At 31.9% G+C, this 14,501-nt stretch overlaps 1 protein-coding gene across 1 annotated transcript; it reads right to left on the bottom strand.

Annotated features, from left to right (window-relative positions):
* Window positions 1-6,209: 6,209 nt before the first annotated feature.
* On the bottom strand, window positions 6,210-10,568 carry LOC109340144 (50S ribosomal protein L25). Its single transcript, XM_019577727.1, has 3 exons — window positions 10,066-10,568; window positions 9,061-9,190; window positions 6,210-6,663 (listed from the first exon to the last, which is right to left on the bottom strand). The coding sequence occupies exons 1-3, from the start codon at window positions 10,456-10,458 to the stop codon at window positions 6,434-6,436; spliced, it is 753 nt and encodes a 250-aa protein (XP_019433272.1). The 5' UTR covers window positions 10,459-10,568; the 3' UTR covers window positions 6,210-6,433.
* Window positions 10,569-14,501: the final 3,933 nt, after the last annotated feature.

Here is a 14,501-nt window from a genome sequence, read left to right as displayed (position 1 = left end):
AATTCGGTTAGGTGCATTTTAATGAGTAAACCAAACAAAAACACATGGTTCAGTTCAGTTCAATTAATCGCAAATTTAACTATAGGAACTGAACCAAACCGTTCTTGAATGGTTTAGAATGTAATATAATGTGAGAAAAAATATAATCCACGATGTAATGTAATGGCTCAATTAAATTTTTTAAAGGAAATCTCACATTAATTGGAAGTTCAAAATGTAACGTGAGAAACATTGTTTGTCCATAAAATACAAAACATTAATATTATTATAACAAAAACATGAATCATATAAAGTTAGTTAAAAATTAAAACTTTTATTGGTAATATATATAATTTATGAGAAAAAAACGAATGATTATTATATAATAATACAATTTACAATTAGTAATATATATATATAATAATATAATTCACGATTAGTAACATATATAATAGTTGGATATATAATTTTATAATTTACAACTAATAAAGTATATAACAATACATTTATGACAATTTATGGTATATGTTAGTTTCAAACTTAATATCACAAAAGTTAGAAGATATGTTCTTAATCATGAAGACACTAAGAAATAATTTTGTAAGTAATAATATATATAACACTAATATAATAGTAATTTACTAACATATATAACACTACAATTCACACAAAATTTATAATTTATGCCACAAAATTAGTTGAAGAATTTAAACAACAATATAACATCTTTCCAAAGCATCTATTTCTTTAATATCTGGTTGCAGTTCCAACGGTTGCTAAATTTTTAAAACAATAAACTGAACCGAATATAAATGATTCCTTAAAAAATAATTGAACTGAACTGCGAAATTGAACTGAAACATATTTTGTAGTTCAGTTTGGTTTCACCACTATTGTAGTTTAAACCAAACCAGTTACTCTAGCGTTAAGAGAATATGTTTAAAGAGTAAAAATATTAGTAATTGTTTTAATAATTTGGTATCACAATTATTAGGGAACGATTTAATTTATAATTTCATCAAGGATGTATTTAATTAATACCCTACTAAGACTAATTTTTTTCTATACCTGCAATATGAAATGAATATTTGATATTTGATATCATGGTTAAGAAGTTAACCAATTATATTGGCCCATTGTCATAAACAATTTTAGAATTTAAAGTTAATATGATATTATCATGTACAGTCCATTTAATTGTGTATTGTCATATTCACTAAAATGATTCTTCAAGTAATTATGTAAAAGTAATAATTTTTGTTAATAATAATGATAGTAGGAGATCTTGTAATAATCTAACTTATTTTCGATCTACATTTTGAAAATGAAAGGTAGTCTATTTTCAATTTATTAAGTTCAACTATAATATAGTACATATACCAATAATGAGTTACTTTACTGATATAAAATTTTACTTTATCTTTAAATATCTTATAAGATCAAATGATAATGTCATTTATAACAAGTGTGTTGGTTCAAATGGTACATATTTAATTTCCCTTAAGCAGTGTTTCAAGTTCGAGTCTTGTGGATAGAAAAAATATTCACTGAGAGAGTTAGCCTAACATACCTGTGGATATTCCCGGCTCAAACAAGATTATCTCCAGTGCGAGGATACATGTGAAAAACAAAAAATACTAATGTTTTTTTTTTCAAAAATATTACTTGTTGAAAAAGACAATTATCCTGGTCTTACATAAAAAAAATAGTTCTTTATCATATTGAAATGACATATTGATACCAAAACAATTTAAGATGTAATCAAAACAAAATGAAATGAATTATAATAATGTAAAACTCTTCTTAATCCAAAGTTTGACATCTTTTAGAATGGCAAAGCTATGATGAAAAATAAGTAAATAAATAGATTGGAAAGAATTTATATGTGGTATATGAAACCACAATAAAAAATTAGCTTCATAGAGTTAAGACAGAAACAACCAATAAGTCTTAATATGATTAGTAGATGATCAAGTTTCTTAACCATGATAATGTTTGGAGTTCATTACTTATCATGTTAAGAAAATGAAAGTTTTATTGTTAAAGACAAAACTCTAATATAATATTTACATCTCAAAATAAATTAGTGTTTAGCACTTATGAGACATCTTTCATACACGCCTCATGATATAAACCCTTCTTAATATAAAGTTACATATATTAGAATGGAAAGAAATTGATAAAAAAAAATGGAATGGAATTGAACAGATTAGCTTATTTATTCAATTATGTGGGGTATAAAGACTTAGGGAGACACCTTTTCTTCATGAAATGTAATCTCAACGGGTGTGTTAACCTGCAAATTTAGCAGTAATAATTTATTTTCTAGTTACGAACACCACATAAATTACACAATTATTAGGCATCTATGTGAACCCAAATGTTCAATGGTTATGATCGCTACAAAAGAGAATATGGAACCAAAACACTAGAAAAACGAACATTAAATTTAAAGTGTGAACTATGTTAAAGTTGTTAGTCGATTTTAATTTGTTAGTTGTAATATTGTTTTTGTTAATCGATTAAGAGTTTAATTAATCGATTAACAAGTTAGATATTAGTTGGACATTGTAGTATAAAAATGGCGATTCCCTTATTCCTTGTAACTCAATTCAATATAGAAAGTTTTCATTTTCTCATTCTTAATTTTCTCTCATACTTCTTGATTCATCAATAAGCTTTCTTTTTATGGATTTTCTCATTCTTTCTTTCTTGCTTTATCAAGATTCATGAATGGCTCTACCATTTTAACATGGTATCAGAGCCATAATTATTCCTTTCATGGCTTCCGCACTTCTACTCTTCCATTTCACCATCTTCTTTCTCCATCTTGTGCATCTGCTTTGGGTCTTGGCATTGTCAAAGCAACCAAGAACAACACCAAGAACCACATAATTTGTATTGCTGCAGATTTCTAACATGTTTGGATGCACTCGATGCACATCACCCACGGTTATGGTTATTTCTGCTGACTCACAAGTCAGAATCCTTGATGGGCTTAATGTGATCGGCAAATACAAAAGCATTTGTGTTAGGAAAGCAATGTCAGCGTCTTTTACTTCTAATAGGAAATATATGTTATCAGCCTTGCCTTGATATGGTTTGAAATCTCAATATATTGAAAGTGTACATCAAGTCTCAAATAAAGGATCAATTACTCAAGGTGTTGCAATCATGGATATGAAGCAAGCTTCCACAGTAACGACCAATTGCCTATTTTTCTTAAGCATGCACATCATCAGGTTTCTTATCAGGATGAAGCCCCAAGGTTTCAAGGTCAGTGTAGTAGCTTAAAACCAATCTTTTCTTCTCAATGACAATAAGGATATACACATTCTTTCATCTATTACCCCAAATTATTTCTCATTTTTTATTACTCTAGTTTCTTTACCCCTCTTTCTCTCTCATTAAACACACAACATTATAGTGTGTAATTTTTCCTCATTGAAGCAATATATAAGAATCAAGATTAAGGTTCATCTCATTTCTCTCTTTCATCCATTATGATTGGTTTGCTTCTGTCAAAAAGATGGTTAAGCATTGGATGAAATTGCTTCTGTCAAATGGTGGTTAAGCGTCAAAATTGCTTCACGTTCAGATTTCAAGACTGGGAGACGCAGATTCGCTCACCAGCAAGATGAAGTTTTAGAGTATTAGAGTATGTGTGGTGTTTATCACAATCATTTCAAGCTTGGAATGTTTGACACATTCCAGCTTGAGGGGATGTTACAGTTGTTAGTCTATTTTAATTTGTTAGTTGTAATATTGTTTTCGTTAATCGATTAAGAGTTTAATTAATTGATTAACAAGTTATATATTAGTTGGACAATGTAGTATATAAAGAGTGATTCCCTTATTCCTTGTAACTCAATTCAATATAGAAAGTTTTCATTTTCTCATTCTTAATTTTCTCTCATACTTCTTGATTCATCAAGAAGCTTTCTTTTCATGGATTTTCTCATTCTTTCTTTCTTGCTTTACCAAGATTCATCATGCACGACTCTACCATTTTAACAAACTAAAAATTAAAGCTCAAAGTAAGAACTTGTCACCAATACATGTTACTTCAAATGATACATGTTTAATTCCCCTTAAGTAAGGTCTCAGTTCGAGTCTTGTAGATAAGAAATACTCGTTGGTAGAGTTAGCCACATAACTACCTCCAGCACGAGGACACACGTAAGAAATAATAAAAAAGTAAGAATTTGTCAAAACTAACATTGTTTTTTGTTTGAAACGGTCGTTTACATTTTTTTTAATTAACAAAAAAGGGTCATTTATATGACCAAGACTACACTTAAATTCTGTCCTTATTAGTCAAGTGCTATCTAGTGACTTCCTACGGTCAACATATTAATTGTTTAATACGATATTCTATTCTATTTTATGTGTTTTATTAAAAGAAAAGTATGAGGATTTTTATGATAAGGGACTTTGTCAATTTTGTCTTATATGAAGACCAATGCCCAATGACTATCGATATCAAGTGTGGTGGTCCAACTTTTAAGGAGGGCCCCAATGGTTATGGTGTTGACCACAAGAATTTACTTTGCAGATTGGAAGGGAGATAGGAAACAATTATCAAGTCTTCTAGAACAAGAACGATTCCCAATCCCCACAATGTCAATTCTCATACATAATCAAGATTAGATATATTGGGTTTGACTATTTAAAGATTGACGAAACTCAAATTTAAAGTTTAGTTTAATATTAATCTATTTTTTCAGCTTAAGTTTAGTTAAATTAAAGGTAATGTACCTTTGAACTAATTAATAATCATAAATTTAAATGGTCTACTAAATGTTAGTGAATTATACGTGTATATGTAAAAAAAGTGTGTGAAAATTAATAATAAATATAACTCCTATATGTAAATATGTATAGAAATTGATTCAAATGACAACAATTTTTTTAATGTAAGAAATATGAATAATGAATAGATATGAATATATATATATATATATATATATATATTGACAGTGTAAATTTTTTATATATTTTTAGTCCATTATCCTTCATTTATTTTTAATTATCATTGACTATTCAAAAAAAGTAATTCAAATAAATGGTGGATAGTATACTGATTGTAAATAAATTTCTACATTGACAGTACATAGATATTACAATCTAATTAATATGTACTATTGTATCTTATTTGAATTGTCAAGATTAAAAAATATGTGCACATAACTTTGTTAAGTAGTCATATTATCATTAACTATCTTTTAATCTTAATCATATATATATATATATATATGAGAATTGTTCTCACTTAAGTCACTCTCATGTACAAATATCTATATAATCAAGCTAGTTCATAAATCTAACAAATTGAACTATATTTAATTCAAGTACGACTTGTTTATTTAAAGAGCTCAATTTTTAACTCAAACATATGTATAACAGATATATAGACACTAATAGAATAGGCTATATGCATGTATCTTTTCAGATAATTCTCACATCAAGAATATGACAGAACCGATGCTTATAAGCTTAGACAACTCATCCTATGAGTTAGCTTTTAGGATTAAGTTATGATTAATCATTCTAATACTATTATTATCTCCAAACTCCACTAACTAAGAATTTCATACAAACTGCTATTTTAATTAAAGGTATTTTTTGATAGAGATTAATGAAGAAGTTGAAAAATACAATTAACTAAGCCATAAAACAAGTTTTTGTTTGTTTGGTGATCTCTGTCTATACGCAGCATAAACACGATGCAAAATGTACTATAATAGTTGGAGTCAAAACAATAACAGTCAACAATTACCAAAATGATATAGTAATAATGTTGGTGAGAGAAAAGACAAAGATGAACTTTTTATATTTTAGTGTTGTTAATAGTTGTATCATGGTGTCACACTGTCGCTTGATTAAACTTTTATCAAATAAGCTAATCTAGAAATCAAACAAGGGACACTTATGTTATGCCTGCTCCTTTCTTTATGAACTACTCAAAACGACTAGAAGATTCAAGGATTCATCTAAGTGGCATCTTTTTAGAAGATTATATTTTTTTGGTACTATCAAGAATATCTCCTTACCTTTTTTTAATAAGAAATTAATTTATTTCGAGTTACATAACTACCCATTCCAACAAGTGTTACTCTCAGAAATCAAACACTTACACTTTGGTTTACACTAAAAGACCAACCTGTTGGTGTACCATTATATTTTGGTCTTGTCTCCTTCAATAGCCACACCAAGAGACTTAAATGCCCATCAAAGACAGAATAGAAATCATTAATGCATTAAAATGAATATCCACCTATATTGAAATGTTAATTAATTCAAACGGAACAAAAAAACAGTTGTAACATTTTTCAACTCGTCACCGCTGCAACATAGCACCAAATCAGGGAGTTAACCCTGTTTATTTGGAATATGCATATATCTGCATTTTCCCCAAGGAATGTTACCTTATCAAACCTAACATAGTGCTTCATCAATTACTCACCAAAGGGTCTTGGTTTCTCAAACTTGTTGGAACTATTTTACATATGGGTATGTTTTCATTCTTACTCAGAAGCTTCAAGGATGAATGAAGCTCAATATCATGCATGGATATCTTATCTTCAATATCAAGATTGCTCACATCTACCTCAATTTTGGAAGGAATGTGTTCAGATGGACCCAGATATTTTAGACTAGGTCTGATTCTATTCAAAATCCCACCTGTAAGGGATACAATGTTAAGATCATATTAGCATTAGAATAACATTAAATCCCCACTTTGGTATTAAATATTTCAATTGTTAAAAAACAAAAAAAACCAAGGTCAATATTTAAAAGAAAACAGTAGTACATTTTAGCAAAGAATGAAATGTAAGTCAATTATTGACTTGATTTAACAGAAGTCTTCACAAGGCATATAACAACACAATTCATTGACCATCAACATATACTGCCAGAAAGGCTTCACAAAAAAATTTAATCAGCATTTTCCTCAAGGTTTTTCTTTTCAAAAGTGGAATTATTTATCCCAGACCTCTTACATTTTCATAGCTCTCTGGAAAGACTGGCCAGGAAGTCATAGCAATCTACGGCTACCACATAGTCGATGTGGAATCAATATATTTACTATTAATTTTCTCAGTCCAACACAAGAAGAACAGAAGAGAAAGAAAAGAAAAGCAATATGTACATTTAAAGCCGACTGCGCTATTCTGCTAATAAATGAAAGAGAGAGAATAACTTTCACATAACAAAGTATGAGAAGACAAAAATATCCACAACCAACAAAAACAATTATTAATTATATAGATATAAAATGAAAGCCATGCCATGGGATAGTTTCAAGAGATAGACATTTCATTCAAAGTAAAAAATTATAACAAACGCATCATGCATCTACATGTCAAAATTGTCAAGAAATCTCTAACCAGGCATGCCTATCTCGCACACATTTTTACTTGGAAACCAGCAAATAAAATATTCTTGAAGTGCTCGAGTTTAAGTGTTAAATTAATTACTAAAAGCAAGCAATCTGCATTTCTGGATGGAGTCCAAAATGATACCTGGTTTTCTTTTCCTTTTGTTGATATGCACAATTTAAGAAGAAAGAAAAGGTTATAGTGAACTTTAAGCTACCAAAGCAATCTCTCTAGTTATTCTTTGGGTTTAATTATTCTGCAGATCTATATACTTTATTAAATTTTTTAAGGAAGTCTCCAAAGTTTAAAAACTATAAATGGGTCCCTCAAGTTTCAAAGAGTTCTTTCATAGGGTCGCTAAATCAAGTCTATTGTTAGGATAGACCCCTACAGAGACTCAATTGAAAAGGTTTAAGTAAAACTATAGGGCAATAGTTCTCAAAAAATAAAAGAACCTATAGGTTACTTTCACTTTTGTTTATAGCATAGTCTTTTAGTATTAATTACTTTTTTAAAAACTAAGTTTTGCACAGTATTTATCTGGGAATTCATTGATTATGACAACCAAACTTCCACCTATAGTAACCTGAATAGAAACAGTTCGTTGCAGATGAATAACTGTGAAGTGTGAACAAACCGTTCATATTCATATTTGATAGGTTGCTCTAGATGATGCCATGTTTGGCATAAATTTGTTAACCAGCTAACAGAGAAACATAAACAAAAGCCGCATCTGAGCAAAAAAAAAGAGAAAGGAAAAAATGATAGAATAGAAGCCTGTACAAAAATATGTAAGATACCCTCAATAACTTTGAAACTCAGGTTTCAAATGCCAAAATCATGTAAATGGTGGATACTAAAGAACTAAATATGTCAATACTTGTAGGCATTCTTACATATTTTTAGTCATATTAATTTACTACATCCAAAGAAAGCCTTACAAAATCTTACATATTGAGCACTCAAAAGAAAAGATTTGATTACGAAGCATCTTTCCAAGAATTATTTTACTATCACTTGAAAAAGGCTCATCAAAGAGAAAGCAAAAAACACAAAGGGCAAGTGGTCCAACTAAGTAAAGAATGTAAAATTGGCACAATGTCCGGAAATAATACTATCATATCCAATTCAAAGATTTCTGTCCTCGGAGTTTCTATATCTTATCACTGGAATTTGCTACTTTTTCTTTCCCGTTATTACTCATTCCTATCAAAGGGTATCACTAGCTACTTATTTATTTGCGACTATTTATTCTCTCCACTCCCAGCAGCTGTAATTAACTCCCTCTTTACTTTCTCTGATCCCACTACTGTAATTGCTCACACTAGCTGCCCCTGTTTACTCCTCCCGTTTTTCACATGTTTAGTTGTCAGTCTATGAAAATAACAAAATACTAAATCCAACAGTGGCAGCTTATCAAGAACAACTTATGGTCAATCTCACAACTCAATTAGTCAAACTACCAAAGAACTCAGGAAAGCTAGTCTCTGCGGTGTTAAATTTTAAATTAGACATAGATAAGGCATAAAAACATCAGTACAAATGACCAAATGCCCCTATGACGTGAACATGCCAATTTACCAACTTCCACAGAAGGACCACATTTTCATGCATTGCACATTTCAGCCAATCATAAACCCAACTGATCCCTAAGTTATTCGATGTCAATAAGTTGGAGAAAACATTCAAAGGACTTCACCTTTCTGGATACCGGGACTAACATCTTCCCCTTTGAAAACAACAGGCACGTCTACTTTCAAGTCCATCCCATCTTCAGCCCAAACAAATACCAAATTCAGAATCTTCCCACTCTCTTCATCCCTATGAATCTACATAACACATAAACAACACCAAAAGAATCACAATTAATAAATAAATAAAAAGAGTAAATAACCTATTTTCAAAATGAGAAAAATGTCAGCCCTCACTTTAGTCCGTACGAAATGAAAACCTCCAGCCTGGTCCTTAAAAACCTCAAATACGAGATTGCAGGTTGAAATAATATATGATAGGAACTAATGTATCCACATGTTGACTCTTAAAAGAACCAGAAATACTAATGTGCCCAATAATTAGCCATGAAAAGGATTAAGAATACACATTTCATAAAATAAATAAACTCTACTACATTTTGCTAAAGAAGCTTACATCAGTAAGGTACGAACTTTTATAAGTGCCCATTTGATAAGTATCTTATCGGCTTATAAGGTAGGAGCTTATTTCATTTTACACGAGTCACTAACTCACCGGCTAATCATACCAAACAGTCCTGGTACAATCAGCCAGCCTATTGGCTTGATTTGGTACAACTGATAGATAAGGTAGCTAAACAATTATAATCTAGCTGAAGGACTATAAGTTAGGAGCCGAAGATCAGATTATCGAATAAGTCCTCAACTATATTACAACCCTTCAGCCAGTTGTACCAAACATAGCCTAATTTATCTAATAATAATGTTTTTTGTTTAACCAATGGTAACCGTCACCCTATGAGTAAGGAGCTAATCTCTTTCGGGAGGTATGATTGTGTCTCCCAATAAGTGTCGCTCCTAGGGATCGAAACTTTGATTTGGGATTCCAGTGGGGGCTAACACCACAGGACCAACGCCTTGTTTCCATTTCTAATAGACTAAATGGTGAAATTGTTCAATTACTCTACGATAACAAAAACAAAACATAATTTTTAAAAAGAAAACAAAAAAACCTTAATGGGGAACACATTTCCAGATTCAAGCAAATGCTTAGATCCAGAACCAGCACGGATCTGAAGCGGGAAACGAGTAGTACAAAAGAAAGGAGCTTCAGGGGAATCAAGTATAGCCTTAATCTGCTTCTTCTCAACCGTCAAAAGATGCTTCTTCGACGCGGAACGAGACGCTGGATCTTTCTCTAGAAGGTTCTGGAAGAAAACAACGGCAGGAATTCGACCTTGCAATCTGTCCCTTGCGGAGACTCTGCTGCCAGTGAAATCTCTAGGGATGGCTTGGATCGTGTGGTAAGGAGCAGTACGGAAGGTTGAAAGTGGTGAAGGGAGGTTGTGATGGTTAGATGCCGCTGTTCGGAGGTGGCTGGTGGCGGAGCGCCACCATTGCGCCATGGTTGTTGGTTGTGGGTTTTGAGGGAGTGGGGTGCGAAGTGGGGGGTTGAGGAAGAGAGGGTTTTGAGATTAGGGGTTTTAGGTTGCGGAACTTGTTTGGGTATTGTTCTCTTGTTGGGCTTTTTTGCCTACCAACTTTGTAACTTCGATGACCATATCCCACATTATCTCAAAATTCATCCATTCCCTTCATTTTTTTTAATATTTTTTCAAATCTATTTTATATTTTAGAAATATATATATTTTAAATTATATCCTTATTTATCACATTTATTTTTAATCTCGCTTTATGTGGATTAAATAATGTTACTATACTCAAATTGTATCAACACTTTACATTTATTTGATTAATTAAATTGTATGCATAATAGCAAAAATAAAAAGTTATGGAAGGAATGGACTAAACAATAGCAACACGCATAATAGTAAAAACAAAAAGTTATGGAAAGAATGGAATAAACAACAGCAACACTCAGATGACCTCATCCTTATTGTAAAAATAACATTTTTTAAATTTTGTTTGTAAAAAAAATATATCTACCAAAATTTAAGTTAAACTAAAATTTACACATTTTCAAAATAATTTTTACAAATACAAAAATATGTTTTTATTTTATTTTTTGTTCAAAAAATATGTCACCACATAATGATGAGAATTGGTCAGCACTCCCTATTTGATAACCACTATTATCATCCTAGTTGTCATCACTATCATCATATTAACGATGATGACATGATAACCACCATCAACTATATTACCAACCTCATGACCATCATCCTAGTCATTCTGATCACAATTATTATCACGCTACAATGAGGATCACCATCATCATTCTAACTACCACCATGCTAACAACAATTAAGGTTGAGCATGGGCCAAGTTTGGACGGGTTAAAGATTGTCCTTACTTGATCTTAAATGTTGGTTGGGTTATTTTCTTGAACCCAGACCCCCCCTAGACCTGAAGCTAAACATGATGAGTGAGTGACCATGAAACGGGTCGGTACGGGTTATGCGTAGTCCCTATCTGACCCTAAATATTGCCTAATATTTGAACCCGAGCCCTGCCTTAGACCCAGCGAGACCCGACCGTATTCGGACCTGATCATGATCGGGTCGTACCGGGTGAGCAGGTAAAGTCAGGTCTTGCTCATCCCTAAAAACAACCACCATCTTGACGGCGACGACTATAGATTGTAAATTAGTCATCATCATTACCATAATAACACCATCGCCTTGATGACAACCATCACCACCAGCCACCACGATCTCCTAAACACAATGGTGGTACTAGAGGGTGTTGGTAATGATGCTAAAAGGTGTTGTGTGGCAGCTGCAACCATGACAATGGTGTTGAAGGACTTCTAGTAAATTTGAACAATATTAATTAATGGTGATAGTAATAAGTGGTACATTGTGTGATATTCTTAACTTCTTAATTATGTTTAATGGAAATAATGTAATTCTAATAAATATTTTAGATTGATTAAAAATGATAGAAAGTTATGTCTTACTTATGATTGCATTGTTATGAAGGTTGATTCTATGAATAATATATAACTTTATTTTGGAGGCAATTCAAACTATTTTCTATTATAGAAAGCTTGACTATTTTGTTGTGAATGCAAAGTGATCATATGAGTGTGCATTTGGATTTAAACTTTTTTGTAAAGAAAAGTATAAATAAGTGAAGTTTGTTTTTGATTTTTGAATTTAAATTTTTTAATTATAGAGAGTGATATTTTTTAAAGCACGACCAACTGAATGTCTATTAGTTTTTAAAAAATCTTTGAGTCGATAATCACATGATTTAAATAAATAAAGACTGTAGAAATATTTTTAGATTTTTATAAAGATTTAAAATTATTTTTAATTCGCCGTTAAATTTAATTCGACCATGCTAATCCTGATTTCTTGGAAACACAATCATTTAAGCATATTAGAGCCATATGTTAAACTTCAGCTTTCATTATCATCTTCCTTGTGAAGCTCTTGTTGGTTTCTCTCCATTGCTTCAGACCTTCTTCTTGTTTTTCTTTGTTTTTCTTTCTTTTAGTTATTGGGCTTAATCAATTAGTTTTCTGTTAAGCCCATTTAATTGTTTTTCTGTTAGTTAGTTATCTTTCTGTTTTTAGCCCTCTTTTCAGTTTTTATGTTTGGCCCCTTTCCTTTTCTGGTTATAAAGGAATAGTGCCTGTATTATTTCAATCAATCAATTTAGTAAAGTTTTTCTTCTTTTCTTCTTCTTATGTTCGTGGCTTCTTTGCATTCTAAGATGGTATCAGAGCTACGACTCTAATTACCAATCCTCTCCCCTTTCTTAATCTCAACTCTTCCTTATTCTATTCGTTCTCTTCTCTACTTTCTTTTCTTCCCTTTGATTTACCTTCAAAATGTCAATCCAAATGGCCTCTGATTCCATACGAATCCCTCGAATCCATATTTTCTCCATTCAAGTGAAAACCATGCCCTAGTTCTCGTCACACCTGCATTAAATGGAAGAAACTATCATCCATGGGCAAAGGTATTCAAATTGGCACTCCATTCTAAGAACAAGATCAGATTCATTGATGGAAGCTTGCTACAACCTGATTATGATGATCCCCTGCGCGATCATTGGGTGAGATGCAATACCATGGTCCTCTCTTGAATCCAACACTCAATAGATGAGTCAATTGCCAAATCAATCTTATGGATCGATTCAACTATAGATGTATGGAAAGATTTGCAAGATTGGTTCTCTCAGGGGGATATGTTCAGAATGGCTCAATTACAAGAAGAGTTCTACCAATTGCACCAAGGTAATCTCACTATTTCTGATTACCTCACTCAACTCAAGACCCCATGGGAGGAAATAGAGAACTTTAGACCCATTAGGAGATGTGTGTGTAATAAGGCATGCACCTGTGGAACCATTCAATCTCTTAAGATTATCGCGAACATGACTATGTTACTAGATTCTTGAAAGGCCTAAATGAGCAATATGCTCAAGTACGTTCACAAGTCATGTTGATAGATCCTCTACCAAATATTACCAAACTCTTCTCCATGCTCATGCAACAAGAGAGACAATTAACTAGCACATCCTTCACTAGTCTTGAACCAGAAAGAAGAATTATGAATATGAGTTCCAAAAACTGAATATCAACCAAGAAACGAAAATGCTGGCTCTAATTCTAATTTTAGAGGAAGAAATACCCACACATATAGGGGGAGAGGTGGTAGATCTAATGGCCTTGGGAGGAATACCACAAATAGATTTTGCACTCATTGTCGGAGAACCAACCACACTATAGACACCTGCTTTCTCAAACATGGGTATCCACTTGGCTTCCAAAACAACAAGTACAATAAAGTGACAAAACATGCTTCAAGCTTTCCACTAGATAGTGAGGAACAAACAGTTACCAACCCTCAATTGAACAACTAGACACAAGAAAATGACAGAATGTTCACACAAGAACAAGTCCAAGATATTCTTGAGCTCCTTAATCAATCCAAAACTGAACAAAAGCATGCTGTAAATTCAACCATCAATGTAGCTCAACATCCAACTTTATTAGGTAAAACCTATTCCCAATGGCTCCTAGATACTGGAGCCAGAGATCACATTACTCACAATATGAGTAATTCTGATACACATAGGTGTATACCACCTATACTCATAACTCCGCCTAATGGCAGTAGATTTACTAGCACCATTTCTGGTACAATCACTTTTGACAAATCGCTTATATTGACTGATGTATTGTATGTTCCTCATTTTCATGTGAACTTAGTTTTAGTTGCTAAACTAATTCAATATTCACAATGCCACCTAATCTTTACTAAAGATTATTGTCTCATCCTGCATAACCATATCAAGAAGATGATTGGTTCAGCTAGGATCTCAAGCAAGGGCTCTTCATGATAAATCTACAGCCAAGTCACAATGCTTTTAATCTTTCTGTTTTTCATAATAATGTTGTTTCTTGTACAAATAATACTATATGGCATTCAAGGCTTGGACATGCCTCTGTTATTGTTGTAAGAATGCTTAGTAA

This window comes from Lupinus angustifolius, unplaced genomic scaffold (genome assembly GCF_001865875.1).
Source record: "Lupinus angustifolius cultivar Tanjil unplaced genomic scaffold, LupAngTanjil_v1.0 Scaffold_144_57, whole genome shotgun sequence".
NCBI lineage: Eukaryota > Viridiplantae > Streptophyta > Magnoliopsida > Fabales > Fabaceae > Lupinus > Lupinus angustifolius.
Note: the sequence above shows the minus strand (reverse complement) of the source record. Positions and strands in the feature narration are given on the sequence as shown.